Source organism: Marmota monax, unplaced genomic scaffold, assembly GCF_021218885.2.
Source record: "Marmota monax isolate L192 unplaced genomic scaffold, Marmota_monax_Labrador192_F-V1.1 WCK01_AAM20220418_F8-fsc00003, whole genome shotgun sequence".
In the NCBI taxonomy this organism is placed as follows: domain Eukaryota; kingdom Metazoa; phylum Chordata; class Mammalia; order Rodentia; family Sciuridae; genus Marmota; species Marmota monax.
In genome coordinates this window covers 29,823,854-29,849,237 of record NW_026694084.1, presented here as the reverse complement: position 1 = coordinate 29,849,237, position 25,384 = coordinate 29,823,854, and the positions used below count along the sequence as shown (strand labels likewise).

The 25,384-nt window shown below is 41.2% G+C and overlaps 2 protein-coding genes across 6 annotated transcripts; both read right to left on the bottom strand.

Annotated features, from left to right (window-relative positions):
• Positions 1-11,789: 11,789 nt before the first annotated feature.
• On the bottom strand, positions 11,790-22,635 carry Znf572 (zinc finger protein 572). Of its 5 annotated transcripts, none has more exons than XR_009228683.1 (4): positions 21,881-22,457; positions 20,575-20,688; positions 12,023-16,287; positions 11,790-11,991 (listed from the first exon to the last, which is right to left on the bottom strand). XR_009228683.1 is itself a non-coding variant. In XM_046464783.2 (4 exons), the coding sequence occupies exons 3-4, from the start codon at positions 20,651-20,653 to the stop codon at positions 14,768-14,770; spliced, it is 1,599 nt and encodes a 532-aa protein (XP_046320739.1). In that variant the 5' UTR covers positions 20,654-20,688; positions 21,881-22,060; positions 22,490-22,635; the 3' UTR covers positions 11,790-14,767. The 5 variants fall into 5 exon arrangements, 4 of the variants coding, with proteins under 4 accessions (XP_046320739.1, XP_046320738.1, XP_046320737.1 ...); XM_046464783.2 differs by adding an exon at positions 22,490-22,635 and having other exon boundaries at positions 11,790-16,287; positions 21,881-22,060; XM_046464782.2 differs by lacking the exon at positions 21,881-22,457 and adding an exon at positions 22,490-22,635 and having other exon boundaries at positions 11,790-16,287.
• Positions 18,481-20,089, bottom strand: LOC124106911 (S-adenosylmethionine decarboxylase proenzyme). Its single transcript, XM_046464785.2, has one exon. The coding sequence runs from the start codon at positions 20,047-20,049 to the stop codon at positions 19,045-19,047; it is 1,005 nt and encodes a 334-aa protein (XP_046320741.1). The 5' UTR covers positions 20,050-20,089; the 3' UTR covers positions 18,481-19,044.
• Positions 22,636-25,384: the final 2,749 nt, after the last annotated feature.

The following is a 25,384-nucleotide window of genomic DNA, read 5'->3' as shown; positions in this document are numbered from 1 at the left end:
GTAGCCTGGGTAGGCTCTCCAGAGCGAGGGACTAGGAGGCGGAGTTCCAGGGTCGAGCCCGCCCCTCGCGCGTCGACCCCGCCCCTCACGCCGCCGCTGACCAATGAGAGCGTGCACCGCGCGGTAGGCCGAGGTGGTGCTATGGCGCAGTTGGCCAATCGTAGACTGCGCAGTCCGCGCGGCACCGCCCGTAGAGGCGCTAGCGCGATGTTGCGTGATGTAGGGTGGGGAATCGGGGGTGGGACCGGGTGGTTAGCGGGCGACTGCGGTGGCGCGCGCGGGCTCGGCTGGGGACCGGACTTACGTCGGGGGCCGGGGGCCGTGGTCGGGGTCCTAGTCGGTTCCTCGCGGCGGTCCCGGCCCCTGGGACCCATTTGGAGAGGGCAGGAGCTCGTTCTAGGGAAAAGCCTGCCTCGCGTGGGCGTGAGCAGTGCACACCCGAATGATGAGCACTTACTACGTGCCAGCCCCGGGGGAGGGAGAGGCACAGCTTTTGTGTCCCAGTGGCTCGAGCGAGCGGGGGAGGAGCCGTGAGTGCGTGGAAAACGTGAGCCGGGGAGAATGAGTGGGCGGTCGCCTCTAGAGAGGACTGCCAGTAGCTAGGCTGAAGTGACCCAGTTGAGCCTCGCCCCTGTGCTGTCTGCAGAGCCAAGAGGTAAAGACGTGAAATAAGCCTAGGTGTGCCATAAGTGCTCCAAGAGAGGAGTGTGCCGGGCACCAGGAGGCCTGGGGGGAGGTTACCTGAGGTGGAAGTGGTAGAACCTTTGGGAGCTGGTCTCCCAGCTGGAGCCCAGTGGGAGGAAGTGGGTTATTGGATCTCCTGTCTCTCGTCCTTTTGCTTCCCAGCCTGCCACCATGAAGTGAACAAGTTTCCTCTGCCCTGGGCTTCTGCCTTGATGTACTTACTGCTTCTCCATAGATCCAAAAGAAACAGGGCCACGTGACTATATCTGAAACTGACCCTAAATAAACCTTTCCCCTTTTAAAGTTGTTTAACTCAGGTGTTTTGTCACAGATTGGAAAAGCTGACTTGAACACAAATGGCTTGAAGAGGTTGCAGCTTATAAATGATAAAACCCCAAGCTAAACTCGTATCCAAATCAATAAATGCCCTAACTTTACTGTTATAAAACCAAGAGTTTCTTTCCACAACGATGTTCTTGACTGTTATCAATTATTGAAACATCCCCCAAATTAAAAAGGACTTGAGAATCAGTTCAAGGTGTAGGAAATCATTTTCCTGATAATTCTTCAATAAACTGCTTATTTGCATCTGTGAGTTCCCATGTTGCTAAAATGATAAGTCTGAAGTACCAAACTCCATAGATGAGAAGACACCAGGAAGATTGCTTCCTCCTTATCTTGTATTTGAGATTATCATGATTTTTTTTTTAATTAAAGGGGTGATTTTTCACAATCTCCTGAAGGCAACATCCTTAAAGAGTTTGTATCTCTACAAAATTATCAATTCATTGTCAGCTCATCAAGCTTTTGGACACCTCAAGATCCACTTCTGAATTTGGAGCAAATAACATTTGCCCTACCTAGAATAGAGCATACTCTGAATGTCTTTATTTTCTGAACTGAAATATTTAAATATTGCTTAAATATTTTTGAATCTTGGCATGGCTCATTTACTGAAAACCAGAAATCTGTCACTTAGGCCTGAAGTGAAAATGAAATAAGACATAAAATCAGTTACTTATTGGCAAAGATAATAATGCTAGAGTAAGTTCATTAGAAATACTTCTGTAATCATGATAAAAGCTAATGTTTATCTACAGACAATATTCTACCTAATTTTCATATTCTAGCTCATGTTCTCCTGGCAACACTATCAGGTATGTAATATTTTTCAGCTCCATTTTGCAGACAAGGAAAGTGATGGACCCACCAGTGGGTAACTGGTAGGGAGGAAGAGTCTGAAGCCAAACCCAGGAAACCTAGCTGAGGAACCCAAGGATGTGTGACTTTTCTTAATCCCCACACAAAGACCTAGTTATCTTAAACAAAAGCACACATGGTTCAGCACTAGCATGTGCAAGGCCCTGGGTTCAATCCTCAGCACCACATATAAATAAATAAATAGATAGATAGATAAATAAATGTATTGTGTTCCACTACAACTAAAAAAAAAAAAAACACACACACACATCTGATATTTTTATTCCCTTGCTTAGACATCTCTGTTGTCCTATTTTGGCACACCAGGCCCCAATTTGTGCCTTCTTAAGTGTCATTCTCAATGCTGGGAAGTAAAGACTTGCCCCTTTCTTCAACTATCCATTTTTTAAGACTTAGATTAATCATCATCTTTTCTTCAAGTTTTCATAACTCTACTCTTTGTTGAAAGCAGTAACCAAATTGTATCATAATTTTCTATTTACATATAGCTTTTTCAAAGGATTTAACTTAAGGAAAACCATGTCTTATTCACAACTATATATCAGTATTTGTTACATGGTAAGCATTTTTCAATGTTAAATACAATCTTCCCTTTTTTTTTTAAAGATAGAGAGAGAATTTTTTAATATTTATTTTTTAGTTATCGGTGGACACAACATCTTTGTTTGTATGTGGTGCTGAGGATCGAACCCAGGCCGCACACATGCCAGGCGAGCGCGCTACCGCTTGAGCCACATCCCCAGCCCAGTCTTCCCTTTTTTAGTAGTAAAAAAATCCATTTCTTTTTTTACTGGTTTTACTTTTAATACATTATACATTAGATCAAAGTTCTCAAAACTTTACCATTCACCACATCCAACAATTTTTAACTCATCATTTAAAAAATTCAAAATGCTTCAGCAGTTATAATCTTTTGCAAATTCTAAGTACAAGTGATAGAGCCAGTTATGCCAGTCTGGCTGGGCACAAATGCCGCAGTCTGGCTGGGCACACAATCACGAGCCACCACACAGCTTGTAGATTCAAACAGCAACTCTTTATTCCCGAACTCACACCAGCCGTCTACAATCACGTTCTGGGGAAATCCACGTTCTCTGCCCAAATCCACGTTCTCTGCCCAAATCCACCTCCACTGGGCTCCTGTCTCCCAAAATATACTGTCTGAATCCCGTGAGAACTCAAGGGGAACTCAGGCAGCAGGATACGCCCTATTCCCAGCAGGAATAATCTTAAACCTTAAACCTGGAACCTAAACTGGGAACGCCCTAAACACGATTATCTTAAAACTGGGAACACCCTAATCTGCCTTGGTCCTTGAGCAAGGTCACGTACATTCAATGTCACTGCAACATGGGGTACGCTGGCAAGGAAATTGTCATACCTACTTGGCTAATGGCTCCCAGCATCTCCCCCCTTCTGATTAATTAAACAACAAGCAATGTGGCTTAAGGACCGTGCCTGGTAGGTTGTCCAATTCAACATATGGTTCTTACCCGTCATGGGAAAAACTGACCTTTAGGCGTCAGCCTCCTGTCTTAGGTTGATACCACTGCAATTGAATCATACCCGTCACTGACTACCGGTCCAGCATACAGCCATACTTGTGGATAGGTCTATGCACCAGTGGGGGGGTGAGGTTCTTTGCCTCACCTCTGTTGGCCCCCAAATTTGGCCTTGGTGCCAGTGGGGGAGTGAGGTTAATGTGGCTTATGGACCGTGCCTGGTAGGTTGTCCAATTCAACATATGGTTCTTACCCGTCATTGGAAAACTGACCTTTAGGCGTCAGCCTCCTGTCTTAGGTTGATACCACTGCAATTGGATCATACCCGTCACTGACTACCGGTCCAGCATAAGCCATTGGCCCCCAAATTTTAGACCATCACTAGCAGAAGGGAGGAGGATACAGAAATGCCACGACACCAAGCCAATTGACGGCTCCTTGGGAAAAATTGCATCACTGGTGACACCATCAGCAAAGATATGTCAGCACTACCACAATTAACATGGGGTGCGCTGGCAAGGAAATAAAAATTGCATCACTAGTTAATCACTGTCGTAGATGTAAGAATGGCCAAGCATGGTGTTCTGGATATCAGCTGTTATGGATTTGAGTCAAATCATCTTCTTTTCGATCTGTAGAAATTGTTTTAGTTAATCTCTCTGGAATCCAAATCGGCTGCTGTTCTCCCTGTGGAAACACACAAACAAAACCCCGACTCCAGACAATCACTGGGTCAGGACCTTTCCATTGTCCTGTTAGAATATCTTTCCAAAGTACCTTAGGCTTATGTACATTTTTTGGATACATATGTCTTTCCGCAGCACTAAGTCCTGATGAATCCAAATTTAAAAAGTTTAGAGTAAAAAGCATTATTTTAAGTTTATCTTTGGGGGATATATACCCCCTTCCAATTCCCTCCTTTTGCTTTAATAAGTATATGTCTGTATCTAATAGTTGTCTTAGCTTTTTGCATTTTCTATCTGTAATACCTTACTTGACATTTTCAACCATTTTTTCTTATTTCTATCTTCTAATTTTTTTCTAATGTTTTTATATTTACCCTTAGTTGCTTTTTTCTCTCCTAGTTCTTTTGTTTCCTATTTTGTGGGTTTAAAATTCTTGTCTTCCTACATTTTTTTATCTTTCTACATCTTCTTTATCTTTTTTCTTTTTAACTTTCTATACTTCTGTCTTTAAAGTTTTTCACTTTAGATTTTTAATCTTCTTTATCTAAATATCTTTTATCCTGTTATCTTCCCATTTTTTTTAAAGTAATGCCTTTAAGATTAAGCTTCTTTCCTCCATCATGAAGGCATTTTAACCACCTTTAATTTAACCTTTTTAAAGCCTTTTAATTATCATCTATACTGTACTTTTAAATGTACTTTTTCACCACCTACAACTTCACTCTTTTAAACGAGGCTTAGATTTTGTTTAAATCGCTTCAATGTTAGTTTACATGGCTGCCCTTCAACCAAAGGCTTTTTTTTTTAAACTCCATTGAGAAGCTTTGTCTCAATCTGCCATGTACAAATACCTTTTTCTTCTTTCTTCCTTTCTCAAGCTTTTAAAGTAAGTCTAGTTTCCTCAAAATCTTTTTAAATGGCATTTTACAACTTTTTACTTTACCACATAGAGATTATCTCATCTAGAAACATTTCTTTTTCCTTTAACCTTTTATATTAATATATTTCCACGTCTTGAATCTTTTTCTCTATTTTTTAACCGTTAACCCTTTTTATAAATTCACATTTTGAAACAACTCTTATAAAATTTCTGATTTAGACAAATTACTCCACTTTAATAAGATGAAAGACTTTCATGTTTTTATGATACTATAATACTATAATTGAAACCCAACTGAAAATTTTTCTACTCTTTGTATATAAATTACACATGATAGAATCTTAACACTTAGTAACCTTGTTTTAGCAAAGACACAGACCAAAGCAATATTAAACGTTTTTTCCATTCACCAATTTATGAAAACACACATGCTTAAATATATTACCTTATGTAACTTAATAAGTAAAGAGTGGTTGATGTTTCAACATTTTAGCTTTGTAAATTAATCAGAACTTTGTAGAAACCAAGATCTTAGACAAGTGTAGCAAACAGAACTAGCCCTCTCTTTCTTGTTGAAGAAAAATCCTTCTACAGGATACCATGGTGGTCCCATTGATATACTTAATAACTCGTCTTTAAAAAGCCATGGGCTACATTTTTGTATTGTATCAACATATGCCCTAATTGTTCTTGGTCTCACTGGGGTGCCTCCTTCCTCTAACAATTTCTCTTGCTCGGAGGCGAATAACTTCAAACCTTGAGTCAACCATTTTCCCCAGTTTGCCTGAGAAAGTTCTAGGAACAGGCAACTTGAAATAAAAACAAAATAAATCAAAACGAGAACACATAGTTTTTTGAATTGGTCACCCATTCTTTCTCTCTTCCTCAAGGGTGAGAAATTTCACTTACCTCTAAGCTTCAGAAGTCCCCCGTACGGGCCACCAAATGCCGCAGTCTGGCTGGGCACAAATGCCGCAGTCTGGCTGGGCACACAATCACGAGCCACCACACAGCTTGTAGATTCAAACAGCAACTCTTTATTCCCGAACTCACACCAGCCGTCTACAGTCACGTTCTGGGGAAATCCACGTTCTCGGGAAATCCACGTTCTCTTCCCAAATCCACGTTCTCTGCCCAAATCCACCTCCACTGGGCTTCTGTCTCCCAAAATATACTGTCTGAATCCCGTGAGAACTCAAGGGGAACTCAGGCAGCAGGATACGCCCTATTCCCAGCAGGAATAATCTTAAACCTTAAACCTGGAACCTAAACTGGGAACGCCCTAAACACGATTATCTTAAAACCGGGAACACCCTAATCTGCCTTGGTCCTTGAGCAAGGTCACGTACATTCAATGTCACTGCAACATGGGGTACGCTGGCAAGGAAATTGTCATACCTACTTGGCTAATGGCTCCCACCCAGCACAGTTATATTAATTTGAACTTTGTTTTCATTTTGTTTCCTTCAGAATTGCTCAACAAGACCTCATTAGAGTGTCCATCAGTCCAACTCTATGTAATAAATATGCATCCAGTATCTGCTTTGTGTCAGGCACTGTGCTCCGATGGTACTGGGAATAAAGCAAAGCACAATGCTGATACAGTACCTGTCACTTTGGAGTTTCAAGTTAAATGTGAAAACAGTAGACAGCCAGTAATTAAAAATGTCATGTGTCAAAAAAAAGGAAAGAACAAAAGGGAAAAATCAAAAGCAGATATTGCTCTAGAGGGAGGCTGTCAACTAAACCAAGGATCAAGAAGGATCTATCAGAGGGAATTACTTTGAAGGCAATGTTTAATAGTAGGAGTAACCAGTATAATCTCTGTCAAAGTCAGTGATCACACCTGTTTTCTTTTCCTCTTTCCCACAGTATGGTTTTTTTCCCCTTAGTACAACACTTAGGCAAGCAGTCGACAACACAGGTTTTTCCCCTATTGATGGCAGTGTAATTGGGAAGAGGGTTCTACTCTTCTGAGCAGTCTAATTTTGTATCTTTCTATAAGTCCCCATTTTTTTCCCTCTACATGAATTTTTAAAACTAAAAGATACTCATCATCTGCCAAACCTGAATTAAACTCACTGTCCTAGCTTTGGGATGCACTTGATCTTCTACATCAGGTGGCAATGTATATTGAACTAACCGGTCCCTTCTTCATCCATTCCTCCTCCTGACACTGCAAGGCTTTGAGTATTGTCTCATTTCCCTAGTTTTTAAAGCCATGACATCAGTTGTGATTTTGTCTAGTGCAGAACAAGGAAAAGCGTAAGTAGTTCTTAAAATGACCAACCCAAGGTGAGTCTCAGCCAATGGGATGGGGTGGGGTGACCACCAGAAAAAGATTATTTAAAAACTGCCTTAAAAATTTTTATCATATTAATATATTGGCCTTGAATTATAATAATGTCATTTATTAACATACTAATTTTTTTCCTCCTCCCCCAGGAAAAGGGGTTTCATAAAATTATTTTACTGGGGTAGTTTAAATGGATAAACATTTCTGGAAAGCAATTAAGCAAGCTGCCTTTAAAACCATTTATATCCTTTGATTCAGTAATCACAATTCTAGGAATTCATCCAAAAGAAATAATCAGACGTACCGTTTGAAAAAGCAAAAGTGCAGCAATGCATGCCTGTAATCTCAACTGCTTGAGAGGCTGAGGCAGGAGGATCATGAGTTCAAAGCCAGCCTCAAGCAACTAAGCAAGGCCCTCAGCCACTCAGTGAGACCCTGTCTCTAAATATTAAAGAAAAAAAGAGGTTTGGGGATGTATCTCAGTGGGTTCGATCCCCAGTACCAAAAAAAAAAAAGAAAAAGAAAACCATAACACCAAAACAGATGAAACACCAAACAAAAAGTCCTTGTTCGAAGTGTTATTTTTAATATCAAACAAGGAGAAATAATATAAACATCTAATAATAAGACAATTAAATTGTATGACACATCAGTTTAGTATAATATGGTGAAGCCATTAAAACTCATAATTTTTAAACAAGTTCAATGACAAATGATCTAATATTTAGAAAAAATCAAGACAATACTAGATATATACCATATGATCCTATTTTTTATATTTATGCATATCTATGCTTAGAAAAGAGACTGTTGTGAAAAGTCTCAGAACTTTCATGGTGAATGATCTCTGGAAAAAATGACTATGAGTCATTCTTATTTTGATCTTCATACTTTTATGTATTTCTTAATTTGTACTTTGTTGCATATTTTCAAATGAGCCATGTTAAGGGGGACATCTCCTACCTGTGTCTAACAGCCTCATCAACTAGTATTTTCTTAATCTTACCATTTATTCAGGGCTCGGCATGGGTCAAAATTAATTGTGGTAATCCTGAACCAGGCTTCCACTCCATCCCTCAGTCTGTCAAATCTATGAACATCTACTGATTTGACCAGAGTCAAGCCATGTTAGACCAGAAGCATGCTGTCTTGGCCCCCACACTCTTCCTCTGCTTCTAAGTAGCTGCATGCCCACTGGGTCATAATTGCCAGGTGCTATGGTATAGATATGGTTTGAGTGTGTCTCCCAAAGATTCGTGTCCTTTGGAAGCTTTTTCTTGGTGTGGCATTGTAAAAGTGATGGGACCTTTAAGAGGCGGGGCCTTGTGCCAGGTAGTTAGGTCATGGGAGGCATCATCCACAGCACAGTCCGATGCTAGTTTCAAGGTGAATTCCCACAAGAGTGGGCTGTTCCAAAGAAAGGCCATCCCATGCAATTAGCTACATGCATGTAGCATTTCCATTCCTACTTTTCCACCATGTTGTGATGTAGCCAGGGGGTCCTCACAGTCCAAAGAGATGGCTCTGCCCAGTCATAGACTTTCAGCCTCTAAAAGCCAAATAAACCTCTTTTCTTCATTAAGTACTGTCTCAGGTATTTTATAGCAATAAAAAAAAAGTATTAATACATCTACCATCCCGTTTCCGTATGTAACTAAACTGCGCCATTTGGACCATACTCAGCTTTGACTTGATTCCAAGTCATGGGAGGGGAGGAAAAGCAAGAAAATAAAATAAAGGGTAGAGGGGCTGGGGTTATAGCTTTGTGGTAGAGCACTTGCCTAGCACATCAGAGGCACAGGGTTCAATCCTCAGCACCACATAGAAAATAATAAATAAAATAAAGGTATGTGTCCATCTATAACTTAAAAAAAAAACAAAAAACCTAAATTTGTGTTAGTATATGGACTTAAGAGGCAGAAGAGGTTAAAGCCAGAGAAAGATAAAAATGAACAACAACAGAAACTAAAAATAATGAAGGGATAGGGAAGTGTAGGTAGGGTAATTTATAAACAGAAAAATCAGAAGTTGCTCAAATACTACCAAATTGCAATAATGATTATGCTACAATATTAGCTTCCCAAATGGCTTTCTACACACTCCTATTTATGTCTTTTCATGTTCCTAGGGCAGACAATAACAAAAAGATGCCCGATTTCAGTGGTCTCAGGAGACACTCATGTCTCTGAAGTTTCTTTCCAAAATGATCCAAAAACCCATAATGGTCTAGGTCCACTTCATGATGGTAATGACTGACACTGAGCGATTACTAGGTACCAGCAATGCTAAGCAAGTACCTTATCTCACTGGTCCTCCCAACAAACTCATGAGATAAATGTTATCTCTATTTTAGACACTTAAAAAAATAATAACCCAAGGTGCAATTAAACATTTCTGTTTAATTGAATCCTACCTACCCTTGACAAAATTATGAGTAAATGAGTGTGGACAGGAAGGAAAACAGTAATTTCCTTAATATCTGTGGCATGCCTGGAACCTCACCTCATTCACAGCTTGCCAAATCCTACAATGAAAAGTACAGAGGAGAGAGCCAGTAAGTGATTGAAATCTGAATTTGAAACAGGTTTTGACCCTATCCTACATAATCTGGGTGCAAAGTTCTATGGAGAACATTTTAGTCCTCCAGAGTTAATACACGCACAGCCTCTCAGGGCAGCTGCTTGTACTTCCAAATCAGCCCAGCTCTGTGGGCCAGATCAAGTAAAGGTGTGAAAGGAGCCTGAGGAAATGTTAAGATTACACAACCTGATCCAGGAAACCTCATCCTTTGCACTTCTCAACCAAAATCAATAAACACCCTGCTCCTGCTCCGTGTCAGCCTTTGGGTTACAAGATGGAATCTATCCCTGCACTTGGTGTACATTCTAGTAGGAGCACATACTCTTGAACACTAGCATAAAAACCATAAGCATGTGATTTTTGACATCAGATCAATATTGGCATCAGATCCGCAATTTTAGGCTGGGAGCCATTTTTATCTAGGGACTCCTAGGTTTTGATTTAGGAGCCATTTTATCTAGAGATCTTGAGGCAATGCTGCTTAGCCTCCCATAAGAATGTGTGCCTGCTAAAGGGTCGAGCCCACCCCAGCCCATGACATAACCCCTAAAGCATGCTTGTGAAATTCCTCCTGTAGGCTATAAAGCTGCCCTGTGAGTGCCAACAGGCTGCTGCTTTCCTTGTTAGAGGGACAGCCTTGTCAGTTTGCTCCATGGTCTGACAATAAATCTCTCGAGTGGGATTCTGGTGTGTGGGGTGGTCCTTGAACTTTGCAAGTGTCCTTTCACACTCAGTATCTAACCATGGACTGTGAGGCATGGTGTCAAACTGCAGAGCTTGCTTTTTTAGGGCAAACCTAACCTACTTTAATCAATAGTTATTTCTAGCTCCTCAGATGACCAGATAATTAAATTTGAAGATGGAGGGTTCAGGAAACTACATTTCCCCCTTAAAGAGGGGCAATAAGATTTCCTGGTGCCAGCAGAACCAGACCTGAGTCAATCAACCAGACTGCAGTTGGACCAAGACTGCTCACAGTCACGCATATTCCCTGCCCTGTTCCACTGTTTTTTCTTCCCTATACAATCCTGAAGCTCTGATCAGTACCCTGAAGACAGGGCTTAGGATGCAGGTCCCCATTTCTTCCTAGTGTGGCTACAGTAAATAACAAATTCCTTTGTTTGCTTCACTACCACTCATCTTTCTCTGGACTCTTTAAGGTGGTAGGTGGCCAAATCTGGTCCATTTTGCGGCCCCCAAGTCAGGCCTCTGGCCTCTAACACCAGTAACAGGCCCAGCTTGGATGACATGGGATGCTGAGAGCCAGCCTTTACCTCCAGTATTAGGAGAGGCTTAAGCTTGTACCTGGAAGGCTGTAAGCAGCTAGGAAGGGTGCTTCCTGTTTCTTCTGTAAGTATGCACATTGACATAGATGTTCCTATTCCACTGGAAGAGAAAAATAAGGAGCCCCTTATTTTTTATATCGGTTTTTTGTTTGTTTTGGAATTGAGCCCATGGGCACTCTACCACTATAACCCCAGTCCTTTTTATTTTGTATTTTGAGACAGAGGTTTTTTTTTTGAGGGGGTGGGGGTACTGGGGATTGAACTCAGGGACATTCAACCACTGAGCCATCCCCAGCCCTATTTTGTTATTTTATTTAGAGACAGGGTCTCACTGAGTTGTTTAGCGCCTCACTTTTGCTGAGGCTGGCTTTGAACTTGCAATCTTCCTGTCTCAACCTCTCTAGCCACTGGGATTACAGGCGTGAGCCACTGCGCCTGGCTTGAGACATGGTCTTGGCTAAGATTTGCTTAGGGGCTTGCTGAGTTGCCAAGGCTAGCCTCAAACTTGCAATCCTCCTGCCTCAGCCTTCCAAGACTCTAGGATTACAGGCATGCAACACAATGTCCAGCAATGAGTCCCTTCTTTAAGTAGGAAAAATATGTCTTTAATTGCCGCAGTCTGGCTGGGCACACAATCACGAGCCACCACACAGCTTGTAGATTCAAACAGCAACTCTTTATTCCCGAACTCACACCAGCCGTCTACAATCACGTTCTGGGGAAATCCACGTTCTCTGCCCAAATCCACCTCCACTGGGCTTCTATCTCCCAAAAAATACTGTCTGAATCCCGTGAGAACTCAAGGGGAACTCAGGCAGCAGGATACGCCCTATTCCCAGCAGGAATAATCTTAAACCTGGAACGCCCTAAACCCGATTATCCTAAACCGGGAACACCCTAATCCCGGATCCGCCCTGGTCCTTGAGCAAGGTCACCTAACTGCAATGTCACTGCAAAATGTCCTATTTCCAGGAGTCCTTCCACTAAGCAACATGGGGTACGCTGGCAAGGAAATTGTCATACCTACTTGGCTAATGGCTCCCAGCATTTAATTAAAAAGATACTATAAAACAAATAATTTGTGAATAAGAAATTTCTTATTTCTTTATTCATATGCTGCTGAATCCTTTGTTCCAACAAGAAAAATACAGAATACAGAATATTTACTTTGTATGGAGCTGAACAAAGAACCTATCAGCTGATTAGTGAAACTGAGGCAAAAACATCAAATATGATTGAATTTGTTATATTTTTCATCACAAGGGACAAATCTCTCTTCGATTTTCCTTATTTCCTATCCAGATACAAGGATTCTCACCAGACTATTTTAATAATGGAGTTCATCTTAACCAATATAAAATGTGAATGTCTATATTCCTGTAGAGCTCAAGTTTGTAACATGTTTCATTTGTTGGCAGTCATAAAACATAGTGCAGGTGATGGTGAGAGGACACACATTTACCTGTTGTCAAACATGCTGTTTTGATCTTTCGTATTTTAAACCAAATCCTTTGTTTCATGAACAACAAAAACTTCAGTTAACATTTCCTGCCTCTATTATAGCTGCTTTTACCAAGTGTTGTAAATAAAAGTATTTTTGACAGCCCACAAACTTAAAACACATATCATCTCATGCTTTTCTAATACCTTGTTCCTTTGGGTTCCTGAGATGGATCAAACAGAATCTCTAAGCAGGATAAGTTTGGAGCTGTATTGCTACTTTTATTTTTCATGTGGATGACATTTTTAAATTTGTTTCAATTAATAATAATACCATTAATATTTATATTAACCGCATTTTATTTTAAGCTCTCTGGCAGAAGTTTTGTAAACATTTGTTTAATTCTTATACCAACCTTGCAAGGGAGGCATTATCCTCATTTTACAGATGAAGGAACTGAGGCTCATAGTGGCCACTTGCCATAGATCATGTGATTAACCTCATAGCTGCTGCCTTGATAATAAATTTCAGCCTTGATAATAAACCCATAATTTAATTACCAATCATTAATTGAACTCTCAGCTTTCTGTGGCAAAAAAAAAAAATGCTATCAAAACTTGCCCTGAGATATTACAACTTAAGATAACTTGGGCATTATTATATAACATACAAAGGCGGAAAGATGCATAGGCGGGAGTCACATAAAAAAAAATTTCTGAAAGCATAAAATCACCCCCAAATATAAAACTCCTTTATTAGCTTTTTTTCTTTTTTTAATCATATAACAATACTAAAGGACACGTATGCCCCAAGCATGAAAGATAAAAAAATCCTCATACAAACCAATCACCTGCCAGCTACAGACCTTTTCAGCAGCCACAGTCGGTCCTGTCTAACTTCACGTTCCTAATATACCATCTTGACATATTCTTCATAATATTTTGAATCCCACAATAAAATGCAATCCTGGGCAGTTCAGAGGAATTCTGAACTTCTACACATTTACCTTTCACACTAGTAGGAAAAAGTGGGAGAGGGGAATAAGATATATCTAATATCTCCCAAAGCATCATTCCTATAGAGCCGATGATGGCAATCATCAGATCCCCAGACCAAGTATGTCAAGAGGCCCAAGAAAACAGCCAGTCTTGGAGCTAAAGAATATCAGTGTTCAAAGGCAAACTATTCTTGGACACTGGCTCAGAATTAATGTGTCAATTATTAGAAAAAAAATCCAGTTCCTGATCTAATTAGGAATAACATGAAGAGAAATTCATCTAAAATTTAAAAACAGAATAATTCAGGATCCTACTTCCTATCCTGGCTTTAGTCAAGACAATGATGCTTTATCACTAGATAACCCAGTTGGTGGAACATAAATGAGAACACAGAGTCACTAGAATATCCACTTTCTTGACCCAGTGCTTTCAAAACTATCCCATTTCTATTCTATTTCAATTCCTATTGGAGAGCAAATCCCCAGAGTGCATTCCTATCCTGAAAGGAAAGACTTATGAGTCTCTCTAGAATGATGATCTTGAAATAAAGAACTTTCTATGATGATATTCCATACAACAGCCACTAGTCATATGTGGCTACTGAGCACTTTTCAAGGAGCTAGTTGACTAAGGAATTGGATTTTAAATTTCATTTAATCAACATAAGTGTAAGTAGCCATATATGGCTAAAAGCTATGGTAATGGACACAGTGTTCTAGATACAAGTTCATTTTTAGAAAATAAAAATGCACTTGGTAAAGTACATCTCTTCTTAAGACCTCCAAAAACAGCTAGGTAATGGCATTATTTGTTCAAAATGAACTTTTCTGGGTAAACTCTTAAGAAAAATAATGCACTGTCTACACTCAATAAGACAAGAGGAAATGAGGTGATTCAATGGCAATTCTAGCATCAGGTCTTTTGGCTCACTCCCAGGATTACTCTCCATTTCCATCTGAAGCCATTCCTATCTCACTTTACATTTTAAAAGTTCCTCCTCAGTCCTTGGTGGCCTCTCCCTGGACAGATTAGGTAGCCAGTGGATCTCAGTTTTTCCCTCTAAACAGAGAGGTTGACTTTTTCCAGGCATTTGGGAAACACACCAATAAACTTTAGAGCACAATTATCACCAAATACCTTCCTTGTAATGGTCCAGTGGAGGAAGGGGGGACAGCATGAAACATCTGTTGAACTCAGGTAGAAGATGAATTTGAGACTGAAAATGAAGGGAGGAGGGCCATTTTCCCTGAACAGCTTTTCCACGTCCACTCATGAAGGAAACCCCCCACTTCAGGAGACTCAAGAGACTTTTCCATGTGAATTTTCCGATGCTGACTAAGATAGGCACTTCTGCTGAAGCATTTCTCACAGTCGGGACATTTGTAAGGTTTTTCTCCTATGTGGGTCCTTCGGTGCCTGATGAGGTTAAAGCTTTGACTGAAGCACTCTCCACAGTCGGGGCATTTATAAGGTTTCTCTCCTGTGTGAGTCCTCTGGTGGATCACCAGGGTGGAACTCTGACTGAAAGTCTTCCAGCACTCAGAACACCTGTAAGGCTTCTCCCCCGTGTGCGTTCTCTGATGTCTAATGAGGTGGGAGCTAAGGCCAAAACTCTTCCCACATTCACAGCATTTATAGGGCTTCTCTCCTGGCTGGACTCTGCAGTCCTCTACCATACTGCAGTCCTGATGCACACTTTCCTCATATTCAGAATTTCCACAGGACTTCTCTCCTGTGTGCGTTTTCTGGTGTGCTATAAGGTTGGAGCTTCGACTAAAATTCTTCCCACATTCTGCACAGGGATAGGGTTTTTCTCCCGTATGGATTCTCTGATGCTTAATTAGAGTAGAATTACAACCAAAGCCTTTTCCACATTCAGGACATTTGTAGGGCTTCTCACCTGTGTGTGTCCGCTGGTGGCGGATCAGACTGGAACTTTGACTGAAGCTCTTTCCACAGTCGGGGCACTTGTAGGGCTTTTCTCCAGTGTGAGTCCTCTGATGTTCTATTAGGACATAGCTGTGGCTGAAGCCTTTTCCACAGATGGGACACTCGTATGGCTTCTCACCTGTGTGTGATCTGTGGTGCTGAATGAGGTGAGAGCTGCTGCTGAAACTCTTCCCACACTCGGGACATTTGTAGGGTTTCTCCCCTGTGTGCGTCCTCTCATGGATAATAAGATGGGAGGTGTTGCTGAAGCTTTTCCCACACTCTCCACACTGGTACGGCTTCTCCCCAGTGTGTGTTCTCAGATGCTGGATCAGGTGAGAACTATTACAGAAGCATTTTTCACACTCAGAGCATTTATAAGGCTTTTCTCCGGAGTGGGTCCTCTGATGAGTACGCAAATGAGAACTATTACTGAAGCTTTTCCAACATTCCAAACATTTGTAGGGTTTCTCTCCCAAGGATGAATTCTGATGTACAGAGACACTGTTATGTTGTTCTGGGTCCCATTCCTGGTGGTTGGGTTTTTCTGCTTTTCTTATACAATTTTCCCAACACTGTGACAAGCCATCATTCTCATAGGAATCATGACACCACATCTCATCTTCTTGGGACCATGCTAATGGTGTTTCTTTTGTATCCTCATTCTTAATATTCTCTGGTCCATGATGTTTAGGCCATTTTGAAACTTTATCTTTAAGACAGAGTTTCTCTGCCTGAGGAGCATTGTGTTGAGCAGTTCCCATAATATTCTTACTTTCATCTCCTGCAAAAATAAACAAATATTCTAAACATATTTCCTGATCTCTACTAGAAAATTTTGAATTGTAGTGAAACAGAGGAAAAAACAATGTAAAACCTCATCAAGTATTTTATATTAAAAAAAAAGTGTTTTCAAGCTTTTATTCTATGTGTTCACCAGAAGCAGGAGAATTAACAGCACAAGTGAAGCAATTGAACCTGTTAGCAACTGTCAAGGAGAACCTCAATCTAAACATAACACATTAAACTTTATGCTAGAAGATGTGAAAGAAAAAAGGGAATCTAAGTAGGGGTGAAAGTGTACAGGATCCCATCTGACAACATCTAACCTGTCAACAGCTTAGTTAAAATACGAGCAAATATAGAAATAACAATAACCACCTTTACTAAGAACAGGAGCTTTCCATGTGATATCTCATTAATCCTAAAATATTTGTGAAATACAGATTATCATTCATCATCTTTTCCTTAAAGATGAGAAAACTGAGGCCAAAATAATTAACACAATTTATAAGTGACAGAGCAGAGATCCAAGGTAAGTGTTGTCTCATTCTAACACCTTGTTCTGTCCACAGGGTCTCTAGCACACCTTTTTTTTTTTTTAAAGAGAGTGAGAGAGAGGGAGGGAGGGAGGAGAGAGAATCTTTTTTTTGTTTGTTTGTTTTAAGTAAGCAAACTTTTATTGAAGCTTAAATTGTGATACAGAAATACATTTCAACTGATTTAAGTCAACACTAATGAAGAGAGAAATACGGCACCAAAATTTTCCCTCTTCTATCACACTAGGATAGATCCTATTCAATCTACAGTTTTCATTTTTATAGGCTTTGTTCCACACAAATTTGTGCCAAGTTTTCAACATTAGAAGTCTTAAGACTATTAAATGGGGAAAGAAAAAAATTTTTTAAAATAAAAATCAGACCTCAAAGCCAACAAACATTACCAATCCACTGATACTGCTCCAAAACAAAATCCACCCTTGAGTATAGGTTCTCACAACAGAGCAAGTCAAAACATTACGTGCTGTGCTCATTAGGAATCAAACAGATCGAGTTGATTGAAAGCTTCCTCAATGAAACCGAATGCTTGAGATATAAGTCAAAACAGTGTTCTAACCACCTGATTTCAAACCAAGCAGATTTTGTTGAGAAACACTGAAAAAATGCTTTTCGTTTAAAACTATGGAAGGAACAAAGCATCACTGCATCAATCCAGAAATTATCAAGAAAATATTGAATTCAAGAAATACAAAACAGTCAATTTTGCTGTTCTCAGTTGCTTAAATACCACAGTATTTGCAAATATAGATAAAAGATCACAACTCTTGAAAGCCAGTATTACTTGTCATTTCTCACTGAATATTTTTAGAATTTTAATTTTAAAAAATCCATCCATACATTCTGCTACACATGGGAATATCTGAATAACATGTACAATTCTCATTCTGGGCAGTTATTCATTTTATCTTTGAATACCATGGAAGGAGGAAGATATTAAGGGAACAGATGAAGTCAGAACAAGTTATCAATCACATAACTTTTAAGTCTTAAGATGGAAAACCACTGATCTGCTTTGAACCAAAGTTTATAATACACTATTATAGGAAATTAGTGGCAATGACTACTAAAAGTAAAAGTTAAGGTGGATGATCCAAGCTGACAGGATTTAATGAATCCAGGACAACCTATATACTAAATCTCCCTACTTATCTACTTAGTGATAAAAATCCTTTTAGATCACTACTTAGCAAGTTAGGAAAGGCATGGTACTGTTTGAAGCTAATCTCATTTATCAAAGAGCATAGCATAACATGGGGTGTACAGTTTAGTTAGCATACCCAAATCTATAACTCTATGTCCTCACTGCTAGTCAATATTGGAGATGCTTAAAATTCTTTTGTGAGAAATATTTAATATTAATATTTAATATTGTCACTTACCTTCCAAAAGAGCCCATGCCATTAAAAAAGAGGCCAAATTAATATGCCCTTAAAAGAAAATTAAACCCGGAGACTTTTCCCCACTTGGGATATAAGATTAGTATATAAACCCACAGTGTAAGTTTATTGCTTCATTTGTGGGGCTGGAGGGGAAGACACCAGGTTGAGGGGAAAAAAAAAATCAAAAGACTACAAATGCAGAAACAATTATTAAAATAGTAAATACACAAAATGAGTAACTGGAATCATTTTAAGGACTTGTCTTGTGAAAGAAAAATTTAATTGCTGTTGCAAAAAAACATCTGTATGAAGTAGAAACTGGATTCAATAACATTAGTAGAGAATATGTTCTAGAAAGTGGAGGTAATTGGATGTAAAATTCTGGCAGCAATATAATAGAACAGTCCCAGATGGTTAGGCTGAGGCCAACACCTAATGAGGACGAAAGCCTTGTCTGTGGGGAATTTTGGACGATACCTGCAGAAATATTACACTGTGCATAAACCAAATTGAATTGTTTTCACAAGTGTTGTAAAGTTTCATACAGTAAAAGTTTTTTTCTACATGCACTTCAATTTCACAGCAAGAGTGGCATAGAATATCTAAACACAGAAGAGAGCATTCATGCAAGATATCTAACTCCTTGATATAATAATGCATACACTTCAAAATGATTACACTATCATTATCATTACATCTAGGGCTTTCTGCAACTACAAGGTGGTGGTCATGGAAAGCATGGCCCCCAGTATCATCATCTATAAAGCAGCCACCACCTTCTATGTGTGTTCTCTTTTTGCGTTTTTTCTTCATTTTCCTTAATCAACTCTGCTGTTGTTGCTGCTTCTTGGCAAAACTGGTAAAAACGAAATTGTAATCATTGAACATAGCACTCTGGCAATCAAGACGTTTAAAACCTTCAATCTTCTGGGGTGATGACAGCACTGTGCGACATTTAGAACTCTGATTAACAAACAAGGTGGTCACAAATTTTCCTGGCTTGAAGACTTCCACAACTTTCCTGATCAGGTCATCATAAGAGGTCTGACTTAAGTTTGTTTCAAAGCTAACATAAGAAAATTCTGGTTCTGGAGTGATGTGAATAGTCCAATAAGTTCCATCCGATTTCATTCCATTCATTGAATACCCACAAGGATTGAACAGTGTGGCATCAATGACAGAACCTGGTATCAGGTCACAAATTCCACTCTCACGAGTGACATCCTTTGCAGTAACACCATCTTTCATGTAGAACTGGTCCATAACTGCTGGGTCAAGCTCACTCATCAAAATTTCCAGGGTTTGATCTGGCTGACTTATTACCCGACTCTCTGGGAAATCCAGAGTATACAAGTACCAACAGTCAGAATTCATACGTCCCATACAATATGCTGCTCCATTTGGGAAAATTGCATTAAGAAATTCTATTTCTTCCTGGAAATTCCGGTGTGGGTATCCTTGATGAGAAGGCTTCATGAAATTCTTAGGAGAATAAAAGAAGCTTTGAATTGAGTCAAACCCACTGTAATCCCTAGCAAGCTTCAACAGGGGAACCAGTGCTTTCAGCAAGAGGGTGGTACCACATGTCTTCAAAATGAAACGTCTCTTGGAGACAAACATGCTACTCTCACTGAGTACATAAGCTTCCTGCTTGTCAGTTTTTGTCACACTTATGATTGAACATTGCACATCCTTCAAAAGTATATCCCATTCAGATCTCGGGATAGTGCGAAGATCCCCAGATCCTTGGTTTGCGTCGGGTTGCTGCCGGGAGAACCAAACCTCCAGCAGCTTCTCGGTCCCTTCGAAAAAATGTGCAGCTTCCATCACCGTGAGACTGCGAACAACCAACAACCACAGAAAATCAACTAAATTAAATCTCTTCTCCCGCCGCTGCCGCCGCTGCCGCCGCTGCAGATTGTTTCAGCTGTTACTAAAGTTCAGGTTCCTTTTTTTTTTTTGCTATAATTTTATATTAATTTTTTTTAAAAAAGGATTAATAAAATTTTCCCGGCTTTGTGTGTGTGAGCGAAAGTTGAATGTGAGTCTGTTGGAAATAGAGGCAGATACAGTTCAGTCTCTTGTAGTCCGCTGCTTTCCCGTTACAGAGAGTAGAGCGAGCGCTAGCTAATGTCGCCGGCCATACTGTGTAAGCCGAGAATCTTTTTTTTTAATATTTATTTTTTAGTTTTCAGCGGACACAACATCTTTGTTTGTATGTGGTGCTGAGGATCAAACCCGGGCCACACGCATGCCAGGCGAGCGCTACTGCTTGAGCCACATCCCCAGCCCTCTCTAGCACATCTTGTAACAAACTGCCTAACCATTCAGACAATCTTCTCAATCCCTCACCTGAAAAGAGGACTTTCAAATTTTCCCTCTTGGTGAAACCTTTAGACTCTGCCACCAACAGTTCCTTTCCTTGCTCCATCACAATAATCACAGCCAGGTTAGGGAGCAGAAACCCTGTGGATGGAAACAGGGGTCACATTTGGAGGCACTTGTTCTAAGTTTATTCCTCCTTCCTTCCCAACCATTACAACATAGCAATTGTAGGCACAGAATGTTCTGTTGAGACCATACTGAAGAAAATTGGCTGTGTTCAGAAATAAGAGTAAACCTGATTTACCTATTCTAAGAAAATAATTTTTAAATTATCATAATTTATACTATTTATTATTACCTTTGCATTAAAAATCTGAAGGTCAAGCTTCAAATATAGACATGAACACTAGTACTCAATGTCCACTCATAGAAATACCTTTTTTTTTTTTGAGAGAGAGAATTTTTTAATATTTATTTTTTTTAGTTTTCAGTGGACACAATATCTTTATTTTAATGTGGTGCTGAGGATCGAACCCAGCGCCCCACGCATGCCAGGCGAGCACGCTACTGCTTGAGCTACATCCCCAATATTTGAAAAAACAAAATATTCTTGCAGAAAAGGCATCAATAGTAACTTATAAAGACTCCAAGAAATCCCTATGCTGGCATAAGCAGCAGCTAAAGAAGAGAAAGCAACTTGTTTAGTTTCAAAAGAATAACCAGGTGGTTGACAGAAGGAAGAAAGTCAGTTTCAATGGAAAGTTAAGATTTATAAAATCAGTAACAACAAAATAGAACAAAGCAGAGCTGAAATAATTGCAGCCCGTCACTTCTAAGTATAAAAGGGAGACAAAACAGGGACTTCTTCCAGGCTTGCACTTAGTTTATTAACCTATCATAATCATGCTGTCCATTTCAGCCCACCCTTCATCTTCTGGAGCCAACTGCACCCCCTGACCACTTTAAGGGATAAGAGAATGTGGTCTACCACCGGAAGGCAGTTATCTATGGACTTGGATTCATTTCAGGGTGTAAATAATACAAAAGAGCCTAAAATGAAGAATCTCTAAAGGCACACATATTAAAAACAAACGAACAAAAAACCAGTATGATTTTTATCCAGCTGCTGCTTGTCATGTGCCAGATAGTGAAATAAATAATCTGCATGGTTCTCTTGTCATTCTCAAAATAGCCTGAGGTGTATAAATAGCCCCACATATTTTAATCTTTAAAAAAAATATCTTAAAGATGGTTTCACAGATAAGTTGAAAGGTATAAAGAAGCTTTCCCAAGGTACAACCAGGAAACAGTAGAGCAGGATTGGGAGGCCCACCTCCTGGAAGCCCATCCGATACTGCGATACTGCGAAGCAGAGCAGACACCGCGGAGGAGAGTGGGGAGCAGCGCTGGGCTTAATCCCGAAATGCAAATACTCCTCCAAGAGTGCCTCCACTGTTGTGGACGTTCCCAAACACACTCGGCATCTAGGGCCGGTTATATAAGGGGAAGTGACCTAAATCACAGACATTCCCAGTGTTTCAGTGGGAAGAAAAAATCCTATACCTGAAGGCAAAACGGGGGGCGGGGGCTATTAAAACGGGTATTTCTATCCAGGAATTTAGCAAGGACCCAAGGGCTCGGGGGGCCGATCCACGTCCCACCGTTTCCCCTGCGATACTATATTGGCTTTGGAGCTAAGGGGGCAAACTCAGGTCATCAATGACACAACCCGATGTCCTTAAGAGGTCACGCCACTGAGAATGGCCGCTGTCACTGGGACAGCGCAGACAGGTGAGGGGTGGAGCGCAGCTCTGGACGGACAGCCCTCAGGGGAAACGCGCTGCGCTCGGGACACCGCGCCCGCCCGCGCGACCCCCGGACGCGGGCGCCGCAGCTCCGCCCTCCCGCCCGCAGCCCTCGGCTCCGGGACCGGAGGACTCACGGTTCCGGGCTGCGCTCCCGGCGCGCCGCCCCGCAGCGACCCCCAGGGGTCCCGGAGGAAGAGCCCTGTCCCGGCCGACCCCGCCCCGGCCGACCCAACCGCCCGGGGTCCCAAATGCTCCGACCGAGGCCGGGACAGGAAGTGGCCCCGACCTCCCCGGCGGGCTGTGCGGGGGCCCGTCTAGGATGCAGCGCTCGTTGATCTTAACCCTTAGAGTCCCGGGCTAGGAGCGCGCCGGGGATTTCCTGTGCTGTGATTGGCCAGCTGTGACCGCGTTCCTGGGCGCCTCGGGATGGGGGCCTGATTGGCGCTTGTGCTTTCCTTGCCATCCGGGTGTCATCAGATTGATCTTTAGCATATTTACCATTATCCCAGCATAATCAAAATCAATATAGTATTCAAGATCCTCTTGCTTTGGTTCTCATCGCTCTGAGTATGGATACACGTTGACCTTTCGTGAAACAGTTGGAGAGCCGAGCACGGTTTATAAGTCGCCCTTATTAATAACGCTTGGAGAAGCAGGTACTTCTCTTTCATTTTCCCCCCATGCCACACACACACCAAGCTATTCACCTCTGCACCCCTGCACTCTCTTCCCATTGCAACAGTCACTCCGTAGTATTTAAAACAACTCCTCTGCAGGGACTTTTCATTCTTTCTTGTAAACTCTGAGTGCCCCGTCCCATCCTAAAGCAGCCCCTCAACTTCTGTGTGACCACGTCTCCACTCACCCTAACCTTCCTTCTGCAACAGAAACAGCGATTCACAAACACCGCCAATGATCTCCCTGTTGTCAGTGCAACTGTGTTTTTCAGTTCTCACGTACATTTTCAGTAGTTTTGACACTGTTGAGTACTCCTTGTAGAAACACTGTCCTGAGGTAATACCACATTTTCCTCCAACATACCAAGTTGGTCCTGCTTCTCTTTGATAAATCTGTTTTCACTAACCATGGGGGTTCCTCAAGGTCATTCGACTCATCTCTTCTCACTGTTTTCTAGCTGGGCAATCTCATCTACTCCCACATTTTTAAATACCACCTACACAGAATTAAAAAAAAAAAGTATCTCCAGTTCAGGATACATGTCTGAACTCTTCATTCTTAAAACCAATGGTCTACTTGATTTTTCATATTGGAGGTGTAATACCTCAAACTCAAAATGATAATTCTTTCACTGTTCTTCCCCATATACATACATAAACAGGAAATAAAGTAAAATGCACTACTTCCTCTTCCAATATTCTCTCAACCATCTATCCAATTATCTCTCTTACCTCCTATATACAGGCCATAAGGGAGCCTCATCTATTGTGTACTTCATAATTCTAAAATCCAGATGTGTCTCCCAACCACAAGGGTCCCCCTAATTCTGGTAACCATCACCCCTCTGCTAGAGGATTTCCATAGTTTCCTAACAATCCTGTGTACCCACACGCATTCGCCCTCTGTCATTCAGTCTCTTCATTCAATCCAGAGTGACATTTTCAAAAGATAAATCCATCCCCTTCCTTTACCTAAACAAAGCCTGCTCATTCTTGAGATCGCAACCCACATGTCACTGTCACTTCCCACGACAGTTTTCCATGCCCTTCCTGTCAGTTACCTGCTCTTGCTTTTCTGGCACCATGATCCTTTTCATCACAGGTCACTTCATGACTGAAATTTATGTCTGTGTGATGGATTCATTACTTCCTCTCCCCACCCAGGGAGCAAGCTCCCTGAAGGCAGCGCCTACCAGTGATTTTGCGCCTACCAGTGCTTTCCATCTGAGGCAGGCACAGTGTCTGGTGCCTTTGTACATTCATGGAACACTTATTTGTTGAAAGCATGCTATGCTCCTATTGTTGTGTGATCTTAGGCACTGAGGGTACAGCCGGGCTCAATACAGAGTGAGGAGGCTGCTGTCAGTGAAGAACTACAAAAAGTAAACAAAGGAATGTATGCTAAGAGGTGATGTGAGGCAGAAAAAGAAGTAAAGCATGTTAAAGAAACAGTCATCATAGGATTCCAGGGATGGTGTACCACGTTGACTGAGATGGTCAGGGAAGTCCTCTGGTCAGGGAAGTCCTCTCAGGTAAGGAGAAATATCCTCTTATCTGAGAGGAACTATGAAGGAAGGAAATGGACACATGAACCACCCAGTTGTTTAAGGGGGGAACAACAAGGACAAAGGAACAGTAAAGAAAAAGACCTTGAGATAGAAACACATAAGGTGCAAAGCAGTGAGACTCACATTAGCAGGAGGTGATGTCAGAGAAGTATCAAGAGGCCCTGCATGATAGACAAGAGATGTGGCCTTCAGATTCCCATTCCAGGAAGGACTTGTCCAACCTCGGGAGTGTGATGAGCAGGGGAGTGTGATGAGCATCCAGCTTGCATCTGCCAGCCCGTAAGCATTGCTGCAGCTGTGAAGAGCCCCTCCCAAGCTCACACCCTCTCCCGGAAGCTCACACCCAGTGACTGTTGAAGGTCCAAAGCAAGAAAACTCTTAAACCATTCCAGCTCCTGAGTTCTCAGTGGGCAGGCAGAGGATGCTGGTGCCAGGCCTCAGCTGCAGGTCAGCTCCCGCCTCTGCTCAAACTGGATTCCTTCTCCTCTCTCGCACAGACATTCATCCCAAGGACACTCTGCAGTAAACATCCTGGACAGCAATCAGTCTTCAGAATCTGCTTTCTAAACAAACAACCCCAAAATACACAAACATACCACAGAACATTCCCTCCCATTCTGGCCTCAGCTACTCAATTCCTCCCTCCATGGCAACCATAGCTGTCTGTTTGTGCCATTTATAAATAAATATATGTGAGCAAATACCTACTGGCAAACACACAGATGCACACACACATACACACGTACACACATACGCACAGGTAATAATCGAAAATAGATGTTTG